At 51.2% G+C, this 20,862-nt stretch overlaps 8 protein-coding genes and 1 non-coding gene across 9 annotated transcripts; 4 read left to right on the plus strand and 5 right to left on the minus strand.

Moving 5' to 3' along the window:
- Positions 1–1,879: 1,879 nt before the first annotated feature.
- BDZ83DRAFT_653416 (serine carboxypeptidase) lies at positions 1,880–3,790 on the plus strand (the record flags this gene model as incomplete). The annotated part of the gene is made up of 3 exons (XM_060510613.1): positions 1,880–2,057; positions 2,120–2,295; positions 2,351–3,790. The coding sequence occupies 3 exons, from the start codon at positions 1,880–1,882 to the stop codon at positions 3,788–3,790; spliced, it is 1,794 nt and encodes a 597-aa protein (XP_060363030.1).
- Positions 3,791–4,046: 256 nt separating this feature from the next.
- On the minus strand, positions 4,047–5,192 carry BDZ83DRAFT_581798 (NmrA-like family protein; the record flags this gene model as incomplete). The annotated part of the gene is made up of 3 exons (XM_060505490.1): positions 4,047–4,124; positions 4,196–4,543; positions 4,599–5,192. The coding sequence occupies 3 exons, from the start codon at positions 5,190–5,192 to the stop codon at positions 4,047–4,049; spliced, it is 1,020 nt and encodes a 339-aa protein (XP_060363031.1).
- Positions 5,193–5,930: 738 nt separating this feature from the next.
- BDZ83DRAFT_627399 (methyltransferase) lies at positions 5,931–7,842 on the plus strand. Its single transcript, XM_060508628.1, has 3 exons — positions 5,931–6,380; positions 6,481–7,227; positions 7,290–7,842. The coding sequence occupies exons 1-3, from the start codon at positions 6,168–6,170 to the stop codon at positions 7,524–7,526; spliced, it is 1,197 nt and encodes a 398-aa protein (XP_060363032.1). The 5' UTR covers positions 5,931–6,167; the 3' UTR covers positions 7,527–7,842.
- A 775-nt stretch (positions 7,843–8,617) lies between these two features.
- Positions 8,618–10,341, plus strand: BDZ83DRAFT_406348 (methyltransferase). The gene is made up of 3 exons (XM_060502882.1): positions 8,618–9,707; positions 9,826–9,982; positions 10,035–10,341. The coding sequence occupies exons 1-3, from the start codon at positions 8,837–8,839 to the stop codon at positions 10,063–10,065; spliced, it is 1,059 nt and encodes a 352-aa protein (XP_060363033.1). The 5' UTR covers positions 8,618–8,836; the 3' UTR covers positions 10,066–10,341.
- A 145-nt stretch (positions 10,342–10,486) lies between these two features.
- BDZ83DRAFT_753875 (uncharacterized protein) lies at positions 10,487–10,899 on the minus strand (the record flags this gene model as incomplete). The annotated part of the gene is made up of 3 exons (XM_060514410.1): positions 10,487–10,502; positions 10,560–10,714; positions 10,792–10,899. 3 exons carry the CDS (start codon positions 10,897–10,899, stop codon positions 10,487–10,489), a joined length of 279 nt encoding a protein of 92 aa, XP_060363034.1.
- Positions 10,900–13,067: 2,168 nt separating this feature from the next.
- On the minus strand, positions 13,068–14,445 carry BDZ83DRAFT_406365 (uncharacterized protein). The gene has a single exon (XM_060502883.1). It carries the CDS (start codon positions 14,328–14,330, stop codon positions 13,338–13,340), a length of 993 nt encoding a protein of 330 aa, XP_060363035.1. The 5' UTR covers positions 14,331–14,445; the 3' UTR covers positions 13,068–13,337.
- Positions 14,446–14,853: 408 nt separating this feature from the next.
- On the minus strand, positions 14,854–14,937 carry BDZ83DRAFT_t188. Its single transcript has one exon. It is a non-coding gene; the product is annotated as a tRNA-Gln (tRNA).
- Positions 14,938–15,295: 358 nt separating this feature from the next.
- On the minus strand, positions 15,296–16,360 carry BDZ83DRAFT_720980 (ferritin-like domain-containing protein; the record flags this gene model as incomplete). Its single annotated transcript, XM_060512332.1, has 1 exon — positions 15,296–16,360. The coding sequence occupies one exon, from the start codon at positions 16,358–16,360 to the stop codon at positions 15,296–15,298; it is 1,065 nt and encodes a 354-aa protein (XP_060363036.1).
- Positions 16,361–17,957: 1,597 nt separating this feature from the next.
- On the plus strand, positions 17,958–20,496 carry BDZ83DRAFT_406414 (cytochrome P450 52A11). Its single transcript, XM_060502884.1, has 5 exons — positions 17,958–18,415; positions 18,542–18,762; positions 18,832–19,018; positions 19,075–20,105; positions 20,185–20,496. The coding sequence occupies exons 1-5, from the start codon at positions 18,166–18,168 to the stop codon at positions 20,254–20,256; spliced, it is 1,761 nt and encodes a 586-aa protein (XP_060363037.1). The 5' UTR covers positions 17,958–18,165; the 3' UTR covers positions 20,257–20,496.
- Positions 20,497–20,862: the final 366 nt, after the last annotated feature.

The following is a 20,862-nucleotide window of genomic DNA, read 5'->3' on the forward strand; positions in this document are numbered from 1 at the left end:
GCAATCTTTTGTAGAGAGCTCCTCAGACTGACTAGTCAGTGTGCAGATATGCGCGGAAGCAGGGCTCATAATAGGCCATGAGGGAGCTTGCAATTTGTTGTAGGACACAAAGCTTAAAATCCATTCTTTCCATGACTATAACGTAGCAGACAAAATCGAATCCCGGAACTGAGTCAGAGGATCGAGGCATAGGTAGTCATAGGGTGGGGAGCTCGTGCCAGCCATCGACCAACAATCGCCATCAAAGTACGAATGCTCGCGGACGAACCAGTGAAGGGTGTCTAGAGATTGCGATCTTAAATCCTTGACATGACTCCAAGATTTCAAACTCCACATATTCGGTTGGTGCATTTGTCTTTGATGATATGTGCATACGGTGATCTACTAGACTTGGCATCTTGCCTTGTTGACCAGAGCCTAATCAAACCACGACATTTGCTCGCCATTTCGAGATTACTATATGAACCATTGACTTTGTCTTCAGTCGATTCAAGATCTCTCGGGAAACACACGGGTAATTCCACGTCAATTTTCTTATTATCGCACCGATACGTCAGATTTTCTTCTCGAACGTATATGTTAAGCTACATAGGATTGGACGTTGCAGTCTTCATCAAAGCCAGGTAAGCATCTTAGATGTGTGATCCACAAACATGTAGTGACGATGTATTCCAATCCGAAAGTGGAGGGAAGGAGGATCCTGAGGTTCACTCTAGCCAGTAGACGAGTAAGGCAAGAATACTCAAGACATCGAAGAAAACGCGGAGTCAGGTGTCAACTTTCGAGTCAAGGAAAGCAAAAAGAATAGCATACAATGATCTGCTCCTTAGCAGCACCCAAGTCGATGACTACGACAGCTCATTGGCAGGGCATTTAATCCCAAACCGGCGGCGAACTTTGTTCTGTCGTCACGCAGAGACTCTAGCAGGGCACAGCCGTAAGCGGTAGATCTACGAACAGCAAGGCGACAATAAGCTCATCAGAAACGCGGAATCAGTACAGATCTGAAATAGCCAACTTCAGAAGAACGAGATGCTATATTAGGCTGACTACCTTACTTTACTTTTCGTCACCGGGCAGGTGTGACGGAACCACAAGGTTAACATTGAGTTTACGAAGGACTTCTTAGTTCCCGACGGGATGATAAAATCACCGGTCTATCCGTGGAAATTCCACACAATTGGACTTCGCTCTGCCGCCCCCGAGAGTAGCTGATTTTTGGGACAGTAAGCGATCTAGGCTATCCAGCTAGCGCATTTATGACTAAGTCAAGGTCTAAAGATCGGCCTGTATTTTAGCGAAAACATCTCGATAGCAATATATCCAATTCTGGCGAAAGTCGGCGTCTGCCGTGCACCGAAACAGTTCAAGTTTGATAAACAGAGAAGCTAATTTGTGTGCGCCTTATATCACCCTTCACAAATAAAACCATCTAATCAAGCCGATTGACCGGTCATACATCAAGGGTCTCCCATCCTTATAACCTTTCAGGCTCCAGAACCCTCCTTTTTATTTCCAAATTACGCCTAGCTCTCCCCAAACCTAGCGGCCCGTTGCCAAGTGAATTAAGCTCGGGCGAAACCGAGTTGAGGTGACACTGATGTGCGTTTCCCTTCATCGGGATCAGCGTCCGAGCTTGATCCCCTCCAACAGGACCCATCTTGAAACACGCATCGCGCCTTTCCGAGGAATGCTTAAATGATAGCACCTCTTTGTTTCTCACCTTTAAAGCCCGATGCAGAGCCGCCTGGCCTTTCCCCACATCCTGTACGACCTGCTTCTCCGCTAGACTTGTCGAGGGTGATGCTGTAATCATCAACGACAAGCCAAGAAGGGTATTGACGACCCCCTAATTTCCGCTCTCCCGGTATATCTCAATATGCACTGGCTCCGTGCGGCTTTGCTGCTTCCTCTGGCTGTTTCTGCGACGTTGAACTTGAAACAGTACAAACCGTCATTGAACCAGCCCAAGTACTCAAACGCGAGGGCCGACTTCCAGCAAAATGTCGTGAACAAGGCTCAAGGGGAACCTAAGTTCCTCACAGACAAGACCAAAAGTGCGTTGATACATGTCAGTTACTCTCTGACGTGGCCTACTATCTAACACTTCTGCTCTTAGAGTTTGTCGTCAATGGAACAAAGATTCCCGAAGTTGACTTTGATGTCGGCGAGTCCTATGCGGGATTACTCAACATTGACAAGAACAATGACACAGCCGGGAAGCTGTACTTCTGGTTCTTCCCATCCGAGAGCCAGGCTGCTGACAAGGAGATTATGATCTGGTTGACCGGTGGGGTAAGTCTAGCGGATATAATAGCGAACATCGAACAGAACTGACTTGCATTGCCAGCCTGGTTGTTCCTCTACTGGAGAACTTCTCTCAGAAAACGGCCCTATGCTCTGGCAGCCGGGAATGTTTAAGCCCATCCGCAACAAATGGAGTTGGCATCGTATTACCAATGTCGTCTGGGTGGACCAGCCCGTGGGTACGGGCTTTTCGCAGGGTACACCCACCGCCAAGGACGAATTCGATGTCGCCCGCCAGTTCCTCAGCTTCTGGCGCAACTTTGTCGACACCTTTGCAATGCAGGGCTACAAGGTCTATGTGACGGGATCCTCGTACAGCGGCATGTACTGCCCCTACATCGCGAGCGCCATGGTCGACAGCAACGACAAGGACTACTTCAACATTGCCGGTATGCAAATTTTTGACGGCACGTACTCAGTCGACAGTATCGGGGAGGAAATTCCTGCGGTTTCCTTCGTGGATCGATGGGAGCATGTCTTCGCCTTAAACGACACATTCAGGCAGACGCTGAAGGATGCACATGAGAAATGTGGCTATGCTGACTACATGCGTAAGTGGCTCGTCTATCCACCTGCCGGACAACAGCCTGCGACAATGCCGGGCTTGGATGAGGACGGCAACGTAAAGACAGAGTGTGATACCTGGACCATGATCTTGGAGGCTGCGACGGAGATTACTCCTTGCTTCAGCGTCTATTCCGTCACGAACCTCTGCCCATTGAAGTACGACCCGCTTGGTTTCAGTGACGGCTCCATGTATAGGCCGAAGGGGGCTGGACCAGTCTACTTCAACCGGGAAGACGTCAAAAAGGCCATCAACGCACCCTTGGACAAGGAATGGGTATTCTGTACCGAGACACCGGTGTTCTTCAATGAGACCGACAATTCTATTGACGAAGGGCCGGGGAGCCAACCAGTCTTGCCCAACGTCATTGACAAAACCAGAAACGTCATTCTCGCACACGGCGCCAAGGACTTTGTGCTCATTGACGACGGTACGCTCCTCACAATTCAGAACTTGACCTGGGGAGGGCAGATGGGTTTCCAAAAGAAGCCCACCGCACCGCTCTACGTGCCCTATCACACCAACACTGACCCCGAGACGCTGGCTGGCGCTGGTGTGATGGGTACAGTGCACTCGGAGCGAGGCTTGACGTATCTCGCCGTATCTACGGCAGGCCACTTCCTCGCACAGGATGCTCCAGCTGTGGCGTTCCGCAGTGTCGAAGTATTGGTCGGGAGACGGGAAGGTTTCGAGTCGACGAACACGTCGTTCACCATCGATCCTAACACGACAGCTCCTGTGGGAGATGCGGGTAACGGCACAGTCTTGATGTTCCCGCAATCTATGGAACCTGGGAGGGGTCAACTTTCAGGCGCACAACCGGTGAGGAGCAGGGGGATAGAGGTTTCTGCGGCTGGGGGTCAAGCAACGTTTGCCATGGCTTTGGCGACTATTGTCGCAGTATACATGGAGTTTTGATGGTTTGGATTGTTGGTGTTTTCGGATTTCAGAAAAAAAGAATAAACGTAAGAACAATGAGCTCTAAAACTACAATGCAGAATGAAACTTATTGAGCTCATAAAACACATGCGGTGTTCGTATTGCGTCTTAGTCGGCGGATAGCTCAATTACTAGTCATTTAAAGTCAGAAATGCCAAAAGTTTCAAGTATATCAGATTGCTCAATGAGGATCTATGTCTAGCCCATTTCGTTCAGGTATGAGCTGGTGTCGCCATCATTTGTTCAACACGGAAGACCAATCGTTTTGTTTGGACCATTGTTCCCAAGTCGTCATGGGACAATCTATGCCAGCCTATAAAAGTAGCAGTCAATTCTCTGTTCTCCAGATAAAGCACCTCGTTCTTTACGACCTGGAGCTCTCACCTTTGCAAGATCAGCTGCGGTCAGCAAGTCCATGCCACCATCGTAACCTGGGTCTGAGGAATATGAAAACATGTATGCGACTTCGATGCCGGTATCGTGCTCTCCAGTCGCCTCAATCATCTCTTCTGGCCTAATTTGCTTATAGCTGGCTTGTACTCCATTTACCTTTGCCCATGTCTCTAGGAATTGGGGCCAAGTAGCAGTTGTTCCTTCAGCCATGTAGGCCTTGCCGGGAGGCATCTGGGAAACGGCGTAGGTGAAGTTGCCCATGTCATCGACAGGGGAAAAATGGGGGACGGGCTTGTCAGGAGATGTTGTGAACGCCATAGTGAACGTGCCATCGGAGTTCTGATGACGCTTTAGAGATGATGATTGTCACATCGAAAAGGGGGGGGGGGCTCACCTTGCCGAAGTATGAGTTTGGGAGAATGTTGTAGCTTGTGTAAAAGTACCCAGTATGAATGCATGACATCTTCGCCGCAAGTTCGGGATACTTTTCGTTCACGTAGCCAGGGAAAACCTCCGCCTTGGAATCAAAGTGATACAGCTCCTTGAACTTTCCACCACTGCATTTCTCAGCGTGACTCAGTGTCGAAACCAAAAACCCGTTCTTGTCAAGCGATTCCACAGTCTTGGCCGCGGCGTCGACGATATTTCGTCCCTGGCGCAACTCGACGTCGTAGGCGAACTTCCGGCAGGAGATGCCCTGCTCCTGTGCCTTCATGCGACAGTCTGGTCGGAAGAAGGGCTCCCAATAGTTTGTGACGCTGAAGATGACATTTGCGCCCGTAAATGCTTCTTCGATGGAGGCGACGTCTTCAAGGTCTGCGCCCACCAGCTCCACATCGGAACCGAGAGCGGAAAGGGCAGTAGCGGACGTGGATTTGGTGTCGCGGGTGAGAGCGCGGACGCGGTAGCCGGCGGCCAGAAAGCGGCGGGCAACGGAGCCGCCTTGATTGCCCGTGGCGCCCACGACGACGATGAGCTTTTGGGACATTGTCGTCGGTGTTGGTTCGTGACAAAGAATAAGAGGCGGTGAGTTGACCGGTGGGATACTAACGTGGTGAAACGAGGAGAGACTTTTTGAGTTGAGTGTATTGCTAGATGTAGTAATCGTTCAGGTACAAGGAAAGCATCCAGCTACTAGAGCTTGAGATGAGTTTGCTGAAGTCCTCAGATCCGTGAGTAGCTTCTAGAAAATCTTGAGATCGTGGGATCCAAAGTGGTCAAATTCTGCTTCGAAAAGCTTCAAAAGAAAATCGTTGACCCCTCTGTTGCGGCCCATTCCCCGCCGCTTTCGTGACAGGCCAGAAACATACCGCTTCCCCTCGGCTGGAGCAGACACTAGTGTGAGATAAGTGTCACTAAGAGAGACTAAATCAAGGCCACTAAGTCAGTCTCATACCTAAGCGATGTACGGATACATGAGGTGATATCTCAGAGTCGATATGAAGGTGGAGCTCCTTGTCTCGCAAAACTCTTCAGCTATTGGCTCATCAAAGTGCCTTGAAGCTCACAACGTGCTCACAAGCCTTACCGAACATGGCGATGGCGATCGGGAGCGGATACCATGGTGGGTTTGGCAGCTGAGAGGAATGGGTCGTAACGTACGGGGGCGGCACGGACGTAGCGCTCGAAGCGGAATAGGGGACGACCCCGGCAGCTCATTGGCGTGATGATGGAGGGGGCTTTATGTGCAAGGCTTTTCCCAGAATTATTCTTCAGCTGGGTTCCCGGGCGATCCGCATTCATCCATCATTTCCCACCGTGGGGTGACATTTTAATTTACCGCTTCTCCATTCCAAGGGGGACACTTAAAGTTTGGCCCTCGTCTGTTTCTCGAACAGAGTCAAATTGTCCAGGGGAAAAGCGAAACCGTTGTTTTCAAAACTCCCACCTCTCTTTTTACTTCTCCCACCGGGAACAAACGGCTGACGGCAGACGGCCTGCCGATCCCGCGCTCCCTTTTCCAATGACGTCGCGTCCGTCAACTACCGGCGGTTCCAGTACCGCGGACTCGGGACCGGCCACCGGGACCCCCTCTAGTGCCGGTCCAGTCCAAACACCAACCCCTTTGACTAGCAGCACGGGAGCGACAACACCTCCCCGTGCCGTAGCACCGACCAGTATCCAGTATTTGCTTAATCCGGCGGCAGATCAGACCTTGACGCCGCTCCAGGTCGACGTAAGTTTATCACCGCCATGGTCCCTCTCCCTTTGGAGACTCCCTTGGGGCTTGAGCAAGGCCATGTGCACTAACGTTACCTTGTGAACCCGTATTACAGACCGAGATTACAAACCCCGGCGAAGATCATGACTCGGCCTACGGCTCCGATGCTGGCAGTGCTTACACGGCCTCCATAGCATCCTCCATCTTCCATTACCAGTACGAGAACGGGCGGCGATACCACGCCTACCGTGAGGGACAATACGTGCTTCCTAATGACGACCAAGAGCAAGAACGACTCGACCTGCAGCACCACATCTGGCGTCTCCTCCTTGGAGGCCAGCTTTACACCGCGCCACTCCCCACACCAGAGGATCCGGCGGCTTCTGGTATGAGGATTCTCGACCTCGGTACAGGGACGGGAATATGGGCCATAGAGATGGCAGATGAATTTCCCACAGCTGACGTATACGGTGTCGATCTCTCTCCCATTCAGCCGGAATGGGTTCCCACGAACTGCAAATTCCATGTCGATGATTACGAGGACGAGTGGACATACCGTGAGGAGGAGCACTTCGACTACATTCACGGCCGCGCCCTCAGCGGAACGTCCTCTGATTGGGCTAGGTTCTACGACCGTGTCATGGGTGGTTTGAAGCCAGGCGGATGGGTTGAAATGCAAGAGTACGATGCATGGATCTTCAGCGACGACGATAGTTATGAGAGAGCGCCCTGGACAAAAGAATGGGTGAACAAGCTGGATGAGGCAAGTAAGATGTACGGGAAGCAAATCAACGTGGCAAGACACCACAAACAATGGATGATTGATGCCGGGTTTGAGGATGTTCAGGAGCTTGTTTACAGAGTAAGTATTTTCAGCCAACGGCTATGCCCATGCCCTAGGAGATGTGCTCACATGGCTTTTAGATACCCATCGGCCCGTGGGCGAAAGATCCGGCATTGAAGGAGCTTGGTCGCTGCGAGCTGGTTCATATGCAGATGTCTGTCGACTCTCACACTCCGGCCTTGTTCACGAGAGTATTGAACTACTCGCACGATCAAGCCAGAGTGCTGATGGAGGGTGTCAAGCGAGAGTTACGTAGCAAGGACTACAGGCTTATCACGAGCTATCGGTTTGTCACCGGGAGGAAACCGATGGCATGACAGTGAGTTATTGACGTAAAGATATTATCGATCGCTCGCTCCTTGCAGCATTGGCGAGCCGAATGAGGGAGTTGGGGTGACTTTAGTGGCAAAAATCATGGGATTGGCGTACTGTAACTCATCGATGTATCGAGCGAGAGCGTTTCTTGGAATGAGGGGCATATCTAAAACAACACAAAGACTCTTTTTGATGACCCCTTAATTCTCACCGCGTGGAAGGGTCAGAAAATTAGTGACATGACCGAGATCCGAGAAATAGCGGTGGGTGTTCCTCTACCTCTGAAGTAGTGAGTTATCCAAGTGATGAATTCTGGCCGACGCAAATGAAGGCGACTAGACTGACTTACTACCAGTGCAATGACTATCACAGGTACTGTATTGAAAAACCAGATCACTGTCCTTTCTTCCTCCTTCGAAGCTTAAGGAACTACGAATAGAGGCTTCAAATCCTGGCGACGATCCACAAATCGGGCTACTACTATCAGCGCAACATGCACGGGAGATCGGTACGACGACCCAAGTCACTACATGTAGTAAACGAGTGCCCGACAACCCGGTCGGTGTTTCTCTGACACAAACATCCGATACTCCATTTTACCAAATGGTCGGATCCGTGAGCCAATTTTCTCATGAAGCCCCGGTGCACGAAAAGAGGGGTTACATATCACGTTTTCCCAATCCGCCTTTTACGCCGCTCTCCCGCAGGACGATCTTACCCGACCCCGGCGCGTGTTGCGCTCGGCGGCATTCCGCAACGCTTCAACAGCTTCTGTATGGCGTCCAACGGCATCGAACGTTCTTTCTTGGTCGACCAACAACATCCAACAATCAAGCAACCAAAGCCCGATTCATGTACTCAGAGCCAACGTGAGAGCAAAGGAACCTTTGAGTCGCCGGGCGTGGGCTGGACCCCTCGTTTCGATATGCAGGATGGCTGTTTGCCTACCAGGGGGTCCTTCACAGCCAATCAAATTCCCGCATTTCCTCTCATTGTTGGTGCGATTTGTCCTGTCAGATATCAAAAGCATGTTGGTTTGTCGTTGGGCCACAGGAACGGACATTCCCCCGAAGTCTCCACGATTTCCCGCCTTTCCATCGGTTCTCCCACCTCCGTTGCGGAGTTCGTTCGACTTCATGTCATAAGAGAAAAAGAAACAGTTTCGCCATAATAGTATCTTACGCTCGAAAACAAATCCTTGCAACCTTACTTTTTTTAAGCTTTCGGCGCATTAGTCTACCCGAATTTCTAATAAGGCTTGCCAATTCCAAACATTTGGTCTGTTGATCGTCTATCGTGCCACCCATCAACGATGTCGGCCCCAGCGGCGCCACAACCCTCAGCCTCCCTAGAGGCTGTCGAGATACCGGACGATGTCTCTATGACGACATCCGTGGATGAGGAAAGCGAGCTCGAGTCCGACGGCGAGGAGTCGGACCTAGACTCGTCTCTGGGCGCTGAAGTGCAACCTTCCACAATGTCTCTGCGCAGCAGCATACTCCGTTACCGAGAGGAGAATGGCCGCACATACCACGCCTACAAGGATGGTGCCTATCTCTTTCCTAACGACGACCTCGAACTCGATCGCTTAGACCTCCAGCATAACCTATGTCTACTCACCCTCGGCGACAAGCTGCATCTATCCCCGTTGAGTAAAGACCAGCCACCGCAACGGGTTTTGGATGTCGGTACAGGGACAGGCATCTGGGCGATTGACTTTGCGGACGAAAACCCCGGCTCGACTATCATCGGCATAGACTTGAGCCCGGTACAACCTTCATACGTTCCGCCTAACGTCTACTTCCAGATTGATGATATTGAAGACGAACCTTGGACATTTTTACAAAAGTTTGATTTCATTTACAGCCGGATGAACACGGGTGGTATTAGAGACTTTCCCAAGTTGTTCCGGCAGTCATTCGCAAATCTTAACCCGGGAGGCTGGTTCGAGTGTGCCGACGGCGCGCAAGCCATGTCTGATGATGGCACACTTACCAAAGAGTCCGCACTGTATCAATGGAACCAGTTTCTGTTCCAAGGGACAGGGGAGCGGGGGACACCGTTTGGTGGAGCCACACATTACAAGCGACAACTTCGAGAGGCGGGATTCGTGAATGTGAAGGAGGTCGTCTTCAAATGGCCGACAAACAGATGGGCTAAGCACCCAAGGCACAAGGAGCTTGGTAAGTGAAGCAGACTCTCTATATCTCAACCCATCTGGAGACTAGCTTTTCGTACCGCACCGCGTTTCCAACCTGCCATTGAGTTATGAAACCTTCTTGATACTGACAATGTGGCTAGGTTCATGGAACCACGAAAATGTGATGATGGGGCTGGAGGGTCTCAGTGTTGGGCTATTTACTCGGGTTCTTGGATGGTCAAGGGAGAGCGTTGATGTTTTCCTTGCCGAAGTTCGAAAGGATTTGAGCAACACGGCGATCCATGCATACTGGCCAGTGTACGTATCAGATCATCAGCAATCTGTGAAACTATACTGACGTCAATCATAGTCATGTCGTATACGGACAAAAGCCATCATAGCGATGGCGTTGCATTATTTGATCACGATTTACGCCACTTCCGCATTCTTTCAGCTGGAGTTGTATCATGACGGCATTCTCCATGCATGAGATTTTCCTGAAGCACATTTATCTGTATGTACGGATATATACGATGATCCTTCCAGCTCTTTACCACTGTTGCTCTCGATTGTCACCACTCAGACTACATAAAACAAGGATATCTCATGTTAAAACGCTTGTGAACCTCATAGTCGCGCTTGCTGCTCTAATCAATATTGCTAACCCTCTGAGACTGATTTCAGCAGGTAGGCTTGGACCTCTGGTCGTTGAGGGGCTATATGTAACTGCCTTGCTCCTAGTGAACCTTCCGGGTTGAGTGGTTTAACGACACTAAACACGTTAGAATGCAATCAAGTTGGAATCGGCGGCGAACCAATGACCTACACATTCGACAAACTAGACCACAGTTGTCAGCTTTGGCTCCATCACACGAGCAAGTTCAAGATAACTTACACCTCTTCCTCCAAGGCACGATTGTAAAACTGGACGTCCGTTGCCAGGATACGAACAAATTCGGGGAACTGGAAAGTCGCTGGATGTTTTGATGTTCTCGCCCTCTTGACACTGTGGATGTGGTGAGCAAAGGACAAATTCAAGGCTTCAAAAACCTTACGCAGTATGTGTTAGGCTGCAAGTCATTATTAGTGCTGCCTCCCAAAGATCGACTTGAGGTTCTTAAACTTACGTAGACTCCAGGGCATGTTGATCCCGCCGGCTTGCCCCATCCGTAATTGCAGACAGCGGCGTTGGAAGACGCAGCAAGGGCGACGATGACGGCGGTGGTGTACTTCATTTTGAGCTTCGGCGGGGCTTGAATAACCAAGAACTGTGTCGTTAGAACTCGAATGCTGCGAAACGGGGAGAAAGATATCGGATTTGTGATCCAATAAATACGACAACACGTACACTGATTCTACATCTCTTTTAATATTGATTGAGGCAGAAGATATGCATCATATTGTAGTCTCACTAACTTTATTATATTAAAGCGTTCATCAAACCGTGGGTCAAAGCGGGCGGCCCCGAGTCAGTTCATGGCTGTAATGCTCGCTCTTTCCACATTTGCTTCGTTTTCGGCTACGACGGTCCGCTGCCTGAGTCCGAGCCAAGTAGGTAGCTATCATTTGCGCATGGCCGGTAGTCAGTAATTCCAGATTATGAGCAAGGCCTGATGGCAAAGGATGCCGAGTCACGTCCTTGGGAGCGGTTGTCCATGATCCAGTGATCGATCACACCCATAATCATCGCAGAGCACGTACAACTAATTAGTGGGTTCCCAATAGCTGGACACTGCGGATTGACACTTCGGGGCATATACTAATTACTACTAAGACCAGAAACCGATACAGCCTCATTCACGCTCGCGTTCGGACCCATGTCTGACCCGCCTTCTTAGTACATGCCACGAGGACAACGAAGAGGGCCGGCCGGTCGCAACCCACCCGCGTATCGGCGTGCGAGCGCGCTTCCCGTGGATGGATCCCGCGGCCGTTTTGTGTCGGTGTAGCGGGCTTTGCCAAGCTGCCATCCTCGTTCCTAATTTGAATTTGGATTAGGCCAGCAAAATGAATGCCGATCAGAACCTCAAAGGATTCTCCCTCTGCAAAAGCAGTGCCTCTTGTCCCAGGAATCTGTTTAAGTTTTCGATCTCGACGCTGGAATTCCTTCTGGTCAAGAGGATTGATGCAAATCATGACCAGGATGGCAACTCTTCAGTAGGAGGTTCCGATGGAAAGTCGTGGATCGATTTATTCGGCGCGGAAATTGGAACCTAACTACATGGCGAGTTGAGCAGTTGAACCTTCAGCCTGGCAGCTAATGGCAAGGTTGACATTTGACAGAATGATCCGAGGTGAGCGGAGTATCTGAGATAGTAGAAGACCAGCGAGTCCGATATCAACAACCTGCTCAGACAAAGTGTTCAGGTCAGCACTACCTCTCAATCAGTACTTTGTGGGCCATGCGTACCTCAGGTCTTTGGAGCGGCCCAGGCTCTGTAAAATGGGGGGTTCGAGATCCCTGACATTTCCGACACAGGTCTTAATTCCAGTATAGTCACCGAGTGATACGGATATCTCGGCAACATCGGGAACTAGTTTGAGCAGCCATAGCCACGCAGAGAGGCCTAATTTCATCTTACCCTGGACACCCGCACAGTCAAGCGGATGACTTCGTTATTGATCGTGTCACTCTGGGTAATACATCAGTTCCGTATTCTCGAGGTCCTGGTTGCCATGAATGTCTCGCTTCCGGTCCGCTGCCTTCAGCTCGCGGCCAGATTTCGCGGAACACCTCGTGCAATAGACCTTCCATCAAGCCAGGTACCGTGCCAGCTGTAGCTCTCCAAGTGTTAAACTTGTCCCCAATCAATAGGGCAGACACCTCCGATCTATGATCGAACCTATAGTCGCGTCGAACATCCCAAGGTCGGCCAAGGATGCTGCAGAAAGCTTTGACGTCTTGCCCTCTTCCCTGCAGCTGTTCCGCCCACGACCAATCGTCAACCCGCAACTCTAATTTTTCCAAGTTCTGGTGCTGGGAAGTTCCTCCCTCTGTTGAGATGGCGTGGAAGATTGCACAAGCCAGCGTCTCATCCACCGCCACGTTGATGAGTTGGTCCCGATACTCTTCTCGGTAGTTTGGGTTCAACCTGTCCACAGCAGCTTCTATATTGACTCCCCCAGGCGCCATAGTCGCTAGTAAAGATAGTGTCCTACGGTCCTGCGGGAACTGTCATCCTCGTTGCATGGGCATGAGACGTAGAGATAATTTTCGAAGGCGTCGCATTTTACCGAGCGCTACGTAAATAACCATCTCCTCCTCATCTCCCTTGGAGCGCCGTATCCTTATGGCTAGGTCCTCGAGCAAGGGCCAGCGCTGTGCGATGAGAGTAATGACCTGGGCGTTGTATGGGTCTGTAGCGTACCTGTTGCTCTGCAAATCCAAAGCTCGCAAAGCGAAGCTGCAAGACGGGCTGAACAGTTTTCCAAGATGAAAGCTGTTCCAGCCAGTCACCTCCAGCGTCCAGAGCTTCGTGCGTCGATCGATAAACCGCGTGATCAGTCTCTCTCGCTCGTATCCCGGGTCGTCCATCGAAGACAAGTCGAAGATGTTCAAGACCAGGTTCTTGAGGAATGGAAATGAGCAGGCGTCCAAGAGTTCGAGCCCCTGTGGGCCCAGAGGTTCTGGCAGTCTGAGGACTCGTAGAGCGTCAAAGTCAATGAAGCGACCTCATTTCTGATGAAGGCTGTAGTCTGACAACTCCGAATCCCATTTTAAGTGGAAAGTTCGCAATGACTTGCGGTGTTGCGGAAAGCATGAATCTAAACCCTTCGCGCCGCTCCAGGAAGCCTCATGTAGCTCATAGGGGGAGTCCTGATCAGACTCGTATGCGATGCGCACTTCCTGTAGCCCTGGTGCCGTCCTAGTAAGCATCCGCATTACGGTCGTATTGAGCTGGTTCACAGCCGGATAAATATGAAAATGCGAGCAGTCGATGCTGTAAAGGTTTGGAGAATGCACAAGGTCAAGTTCGTATTTGTCAGGACGTGAATCCCGTAGCGAGAGTAGGTTGAAAGTGGATAGATGAATTCTGCATCTAGGATGGTATTGTTTCAAGGTGGCGAACAGTGAGGGAGGGAATTGAGTAGGACATGTGAAGAGGATGTCACTCAAGTTCGACAGTTCTTTGATGAGCCTGGCCATTGGTGACCAAGCCGAACTACTATCGTAGGTCCACTGGCAGTTGGCATATTCTTCCCAATAGTTACGCGTACCCACTGGGTTCCAGTCGTCCATCTTTCTTGCGTCGTCTTCGGCCACCTCGGCGGCAAACATGCGACCTTGTTTCCATCCGGACTGACGTGGATCATAACGGTTCTCTGTCAAGTAAGGGACGTTCGCATAGTCCTTTCCGGGTGTCGGTGGCTCGCCCCAGATGGAGATCTGGCGGACTTGAGACAAGAGATCGTTTTTGCGAAGCATTAGTTCGCAACTCAGAGTATTGAGGTGCAGGGTGTGCCAGGCGCCTGGAAACTCGTCATCGTCAATGATAAAATCGATATTGCGGACCAAGATGCCGATGGCAGCGTCACGGCATGTCTTGTTGACTGCAGAGAATGAGGCGAGACTTGGAGCGCGATCGTCATAGTACAGAATCTCGCAGATGTTGACTAAGAGCTCTCGCGGTAAGGTATCCAGAGTCCATTTGAGACGAGGAGGCATCTTTCCGGATTGAAAGGGCCATAGTTTGACTACTCAAAAGACACATCAAACGGATTGCGACGTTATGGACAAGATATCTGCCCCAAAGGGAGGCAAGTTTTGTTTGGTGAAAAACTGCAACATTTGCGCTGAATCAGATGAACCTTCTTCTATTATGCTTATAAGGGTGTACGGCGCTTAGCCCAGCTGGGCTAGCCCCTGCATTCGAGGTTTGACTTTGATCAAGTCACCTACCAAGTACCATGCACTGGGTGGGTCGCCACAACGCCAGAAACCGCAACTTAAGTGCAGCAAGCTCATCACTTCACGACTCAAAAAGAGGACAGTCACTCTACAGAACGAATTAAAAACTGGCTGGCTTTCATTGAAGCGGAGCGTCCATCTAGGCAAGAGTCTGTCTGTATCCATAAGAAGGGGTTATTTTGGCATGTCATTGAGGCACGATCAACACGCATACGAGGGTCAAAAACAACCAACATCAACACCGGGCGTAGGCAACTATCACCAGAGACAAAAGTAAATAAGGTCCATCCAGGATTCGAACCTGGGCCTACGGAAGGTTCTGAGAATCAGAATCCGACGTCCTAACCAACTAGACTAATAGACCGGTCGAAGCGAGATTGATACCCGCTGTTGCTGTGGGCTCCGTGAGCGCTTCCGCAATTGAAGTTTGGTGGTGGTTAGGCGAATCGAAATTGCAGCTGTGGTGGAGACGAGGACAACTGACAGTCCACCTGAAATCGCTCGTAAGACAAGCCATGACATGGTCTTTAGATCTCGTTGAGTCAGTTAAAGCTTTTTACATCAATTAGTTGGCCTTCAAGCGGGGAGTGACTTTGGTGAGTGCGTTCATTGTATGATGAAGGGTCTCGGAAATTCGGATTGCCCTAGCTACGTTTCTATGCTAAGGCGTCTTATATACCATCGGAATTCGCGCTATGCAGGTCAACAGGATCTACATTGTTTCAAGCCAGAAGGAGACCTATAGGAGCCGGTTGCTGCAGTAAGATACTAGGTCCAGCCACGACCGTATTCAAATCGGGAGCCCCCGAACAATCTGCCAGCACCGCAATAATGATTCCCTTGGTTTCAAATTCGGCTGGAATTGTCACTTTGACGAAATCGCCAGCTGTCCATCCTGATACATCAACCGATACACTGGTGTTCCCTACAGCATGGAAGAAGACCGCGTAATAGCTCTTTCCATCGTCAAATTTGGGCTGATCAGCCGCGTTTGTGAAGTTGAACGAAATTTCTGACCCCGGAGCAATAGACTTTGTCCCAGTCGCGGCCGACATAGCCGGCAGGTGCTGGTTCGGGCTGGGATACTCCGGATTTGCTGACGGACAACTTCCCGGCACAATAAAGGCGTTTGTCAGGTCGAGAATCTCGTTGGCGTAGGGAAACACGGTATCGCTCGGTCCGGAAAACGGGTTCGCCCCCCAGACGTCCAGCAGTGACCATGTCTCATGCCTCGACTCTACTGTCGCAATAGCCACCATGGCGCCGCGCGCAGCTTCGCTCTTAGGTTCTTGGATCAGACCGGTCAAGAAGGCCATGCTGGCGATTTCGAGGTAGGTGGTCAACGCTAAGAAGCTCGTGGCGTCCACAAACGGGTATTCGTACTTGCATGCTCCCGGCTTGACACTGGTGTTGGAGATCTGGTTCTGAAAGATGCGAAGATGTCCAGCCTCATTGTTACGGATCTCCGTGATACGATCATAAGTCGTGTTCGGGAAGCCAGCAGCGACGAAGGAGGAAGTGTTGAAGGCTTCAACGCCTTGTTGGTAGAAGCTGAAGATGGCCCATTCGGCTGCCAAGAGATTTTGCCAGACTTGGTCGTCCGGGCCCGGGTCCCCCGATACTGTAGGGAGGATCGGCGCAGTGATATTTCCGGGGAACGGAGGTGCCTTGCCCTTGTAGTCGCTGAAGAGGGTTGACTGTCCTGGGATGGGGCCGTATGTTGGATCAGCGAGTTTCTGGGCTTCGGGATCTGGTGTTGGTGCAGCTATGGTAGACAAAGATAGCATTGCTAGGCATGAGCCAAGTAGCATTGGGTGGATAGATGTCCGCATGTTGAGTAATCAGAGGTGAGGAAGCGTAGGTAAGAGAGGTATGGCGAAACAGTGTTTGTTTACTACTGTAGAGGGCGATACTATGAAAATGACTACATGATGATCAATGGAGGTATACCGATTTTATACAACTTTCTCATTGACCTCATGGCGAACAAAGTTGTTGTCTCCCATATGGTTTCGGCACTTGCGAGGAAGATCTCCCCAATTTGACGTCAGATTTGATGTCCAAAGTGACGACTTGACTTGCTATTGTCAATTCTTGGAGTTGATTGGATCATGATGCAAGAGTCGACGGTCTAAGAGCTGTCAAGACTAGCTGTAAAAGGTTGTATTCTCGAGCTCAAGGCCGGGAAGCTGGACAACCTCGAGAAATGCTACTATTCGGGAATGGTTCAGGACACTTTCAGCTCTAGCTGCAAGCCTAGGTGCTAAGCCTTGCCAAGCTAGCGGGACGAAGGCTGATCTGCTCTGCCCATCTCGGTCGAGCTCATCCGACTGGGGCTTATCTTCCGGCAAGCCGGCACACATGACGCAGGCCGACGGCGAAGTCGCGGTTCGGCCTCGGCCAAAGTTGCGGCACAGTGTCAGCAAGGGAGAGGTTAATTGTGAAGAACATGGGCGGCAGTGACTTTGGCCGCTGCCCATCTACCCCACCATCCAGTGACTTGCGTGAATGTCCACTGCGTCCAATGCCTTCTCGGGAGTTTCTCGTTCGACACTTACTCGACCTGGTCCTGCGACTCACAGAATATGATGTTGGAGCACCGTTCTGCGGCTTTGTCGTCTTATTTCGCAACGAGAGCCGATCACCTCCATCGTGCTTGCAAATCGAGTTCTTGTCGCTGGTTCAGAATAATGGAAGAGAGTCCAAGCTTATGAACACTCAGTTTCGCCCACTTCACGGGCAAATATCCCTTGGGGGAAACAAAGTGGATTGAATCACGCCAAAGACCAAAGATCTCCAGTTTTTCTCCAAGAATACGGGGAGAAAAAGACGTTGATTGGCAAGAAACTGAGATGATCCTTGGCTAGATATTACTCCTCACTCTCTCGACCCCATCCAGGCTGTCACCCACTTGCTACCCGGTGGGATACAGGGTTCCGCTGAGTGCTTTTGTCAGCTATTGCGATCTACACAGAGTAACAACACCTTTCACGAAAATGAGGTGGCCTCGGAGGTAGTGTCGGCTCCCCCACCATCGGATCAGATAAGATGCATCAGATTAGATAAACTGGATCTGATTCGATGAGGCGCATCATGTACGAAGAGTTTTCAGTCTTGGCATTACGCTCAATTAACCGTAATTAGCTAGGGCGGGCAGCATGAAATAGCTCGACCTTCCCCCAGTGGACGGTGATGGGCTGTTGCGCGCACCCATCCAATCCACCCCGTTCTCCGGATGCCACGCTACGCACTACATGTAGTCTCGCGGGCCGTTCTGAGTGCTGAAGATTTGCTGAAGAGGGAAAATCTGCGGATCCCCATTGCGACATTCCGTCATGGTGTACTTATGGTCTACCATACTCCGTACATACAAGCAAGAAAAAAATAGGTTTACAAGGGTGGTCAGCAATATATACCGGCCGTTCCCAGCCCTCGCAAAAATGGCGCACATCTTCGCGCGAGCGAAAGTCTGAAAAGTCTTGGTGGTTTTGTTTTCTTTCTGTTTAGAAAACTACGCTTCGGTGTTCCTCCTCACGATCTAGAGGCTAGTTGAGGCGGTTTTCCCCCCTCAACCCCCCACGCGATCGCAAAGATGGCTCTCCTCAGCTTCGTCACGTCGCAAAACTTTGAGAAGCTCAGTGTTCTCCTCCAATGGAAGCTTCTCGTATTGGCCGCGATCCCCGTTGCTGTGGTATACTACCTCAGACGGACGAAAACCACCCAGGGTATCGACATCAAGCAATACTCTCACTTCCCGCAGCCTGAAGAGGCTGACCCAGTGAGGGGCCATTGGCCGTGGATTGAGAAGTCCGCCGGTCTGGGTGATCCTAGAAGGGCTTTTGGTACGTTTCAAATCTAGGAAGTCAGTGGTGAAGACATCTCGGCGGCGATGTAGTCGGATCAAGTTGTGGCCTTTCGGGAAATGAGACACAGGTCATGCAACGTGCTGATACTCTGCGACTATGTAGACGAGATTCTCTACGAACAGGCTGAGAAGCTTGGATTTCCTCCCGTTCTATTGGTGGACTGGCGCCCGATCGAAAAGTTCCTTATTCTTTTCATCCTCGACAATGAGGTTGCCGAACAAGTCACCAAGCCCTCGAAGCAGTACAGTACTAGCGTGCCGAAGCACCCCGCCATCCAGCATCTGGCCCCCCTGGTCGGCGCACGATCTCTCGTAACGACGGATGTAAGTCCATCACATGGTGCTGCTGTGCTTGGGTAGGATCGTGAGACTGACAGGGTGCTGGCACTTTAGGGTGAGGAATGGAAGGGTCTGCGAAAGAGAATTCTTCCCGGTTTTGCGCCGTCACATCTTCTTGGTCTCGTCAAGGTCATCTTGGACAAGTCGGAAACTTTCATCGAGCTCATGGAGCAGAAGGCCGCCACTGGCGAAGAATTTACCATCGACGAGTACACCACTAACCTGGCCTTCGACGTTATCGGTGAGTTTAGGAAATCATCTCTAGGATTTGGGGCTTATGCTCATTGACAATACCAGGCATTGTCACTTTTGATATGGATCTCAATGCTCAAATCGAGGGCAAGCAGAGCGAGGTGCTACTTACATACCGCGCCTTGTCACAAGCCTTCAACAAGCGTATCCCCGGCAAGAACTGGATGCGTGAATACTTCACCGAGAACGAACGCACCCTCAGACGCTTGGACAAGAAGCTCGACGGCATCCTCAAGGAAGAGATCAAGAAGCAGCACAAGGAGCTCCTGGCCGGTGCCGACACCGCATCCCGCAGTGTTGCTACCCTCAGTCTCCAGGGCATCGACGTTCTGACCCCCGAGATCCTCCAACAGACCAGCGACACCCTCCGCGGTTTTCTCTTTGCCGGCCACGACACAACGAGTATTCTTCTGCAATGGTGCTTTTACGAGCTTCACAGACGGCCTCAGTCCGCCAAGGATCTGAAGGATGAGCTTGACGAGGTCTTTGGCCCGGATCAGAGCCCCAAGTCTGTCATTGAGCAACTCAAGAGCCCCGAAGCTGGAAAGCTTCTCGCCCGCCTGCCTTGTAAGTTCAAGATCTTTTCCACGTCATTTCTACCCTCGGAGCAGCTAGCTGACCGCCGCGCAGACACCGACGCAGTGATCAAGGAAGCCTTGCGCCTGCACCCTCCCGGAACAACAGCCCGCGTTGCGCCCCAGGGATCCGGCACGACCCTGACCCTCCCCAACGGACAAAAGCTGGTCGTCGACGACCTCTGCGTTACCCCCAGAGCCTACATCATTCAGCGCCACCCCAAGATCTTTGGCGAGACCAAGGACGACTTCATGCCCGAGCGGTGGCTCGGCGAGGAGGGCGCCAAGATCCCAGACAGCTGCTTCAGGCCCTACGAGAGAGGACCTCGTCGGTGCACCGGATCCGAGCTCGCCAACTTGGAAGTGCGCATCATCTTGGCCTGCATCGCGAGATACTTTGAGTTTGTCAAGGTCGGGCAGGGTGAGCTTGACCTGGATGAGAAGGGACAGCCCCAGCTTGACGAGAAGGGTTTCTACAAGACAAAGTCTGTCATGTTCTCTGTGAGTGAAGCCCCACTGCCCTTGCGATTGAGACGAGTTCCTTGTACTTTGTACTGATATCCCCCCCCCCCCCCCACAGACTCACTTGGTTACTGCTAAGCCTGTCGATGGCATGAAGGTGAAGGTCCAGATCAAGGGACAACAAGCGTAATCTTCCTCACATGATACCACCACGAATGAACAAAATGCATCAGCATACGATAACTCGACGGTCCGACGCGTTTGTCTAGACACGGCTGGTGGGGGGGATCTGGGGCCGCAGCGCCCCATTTCAAGCCCCATCTACTCTGTATGATAGAGAATGCTTGACCCTGACGACGATATGCTGGATGCGATGAATGTATATAACCATTAGTGTGTTTATGGTTTTTCTGGAAGAATGCTTGACTGGAAGACTGCCGTGTAGCATAAGATATCCGTGATTCGCGACTCATTCGACTGTCGTCAAAGGAAACGTGTTCACTAAACAGGCGCTCTGGGCCAACCTTCTCCGGGCGAACCCGTCATGGGTCCGGCACTTGCCTTCACAGCTTGTTTCTCTCGCCCACCATGTGCACTATTACAGAGGGGTTGGAGGGGTAGAGGGGCATTCTGCATGGGCCGTCCGTTGTCGGCGAGCTAGAGTGGACTAATGCAAGCAGATGGGGTCTGCAACGTTCCCATGTCTGGTCACTGGTTTTTATGGAAAGTTATGCAGGCCCGCTCGCTTGTGATAGCGAACTACGTCGATAGCTTACACAAGTTCATTCACACAGTG

The sequence above is a fragment of the Colletotrichum acutatum genome (genome assembly GCF_030867785.1).
Source record: "Colletotrichum acutatum strain CBS 112980 chromosome Unknown BDZ83scaffold_71, whole genome shotgun sequence".
Taxonomy (NCBI): Eukaryota; Fungi; Ascomycota; class Sordariomycetes; order Glomerellales; family Glomerellaceae; genus Colletotrichum; species Colletotrichum acutatum.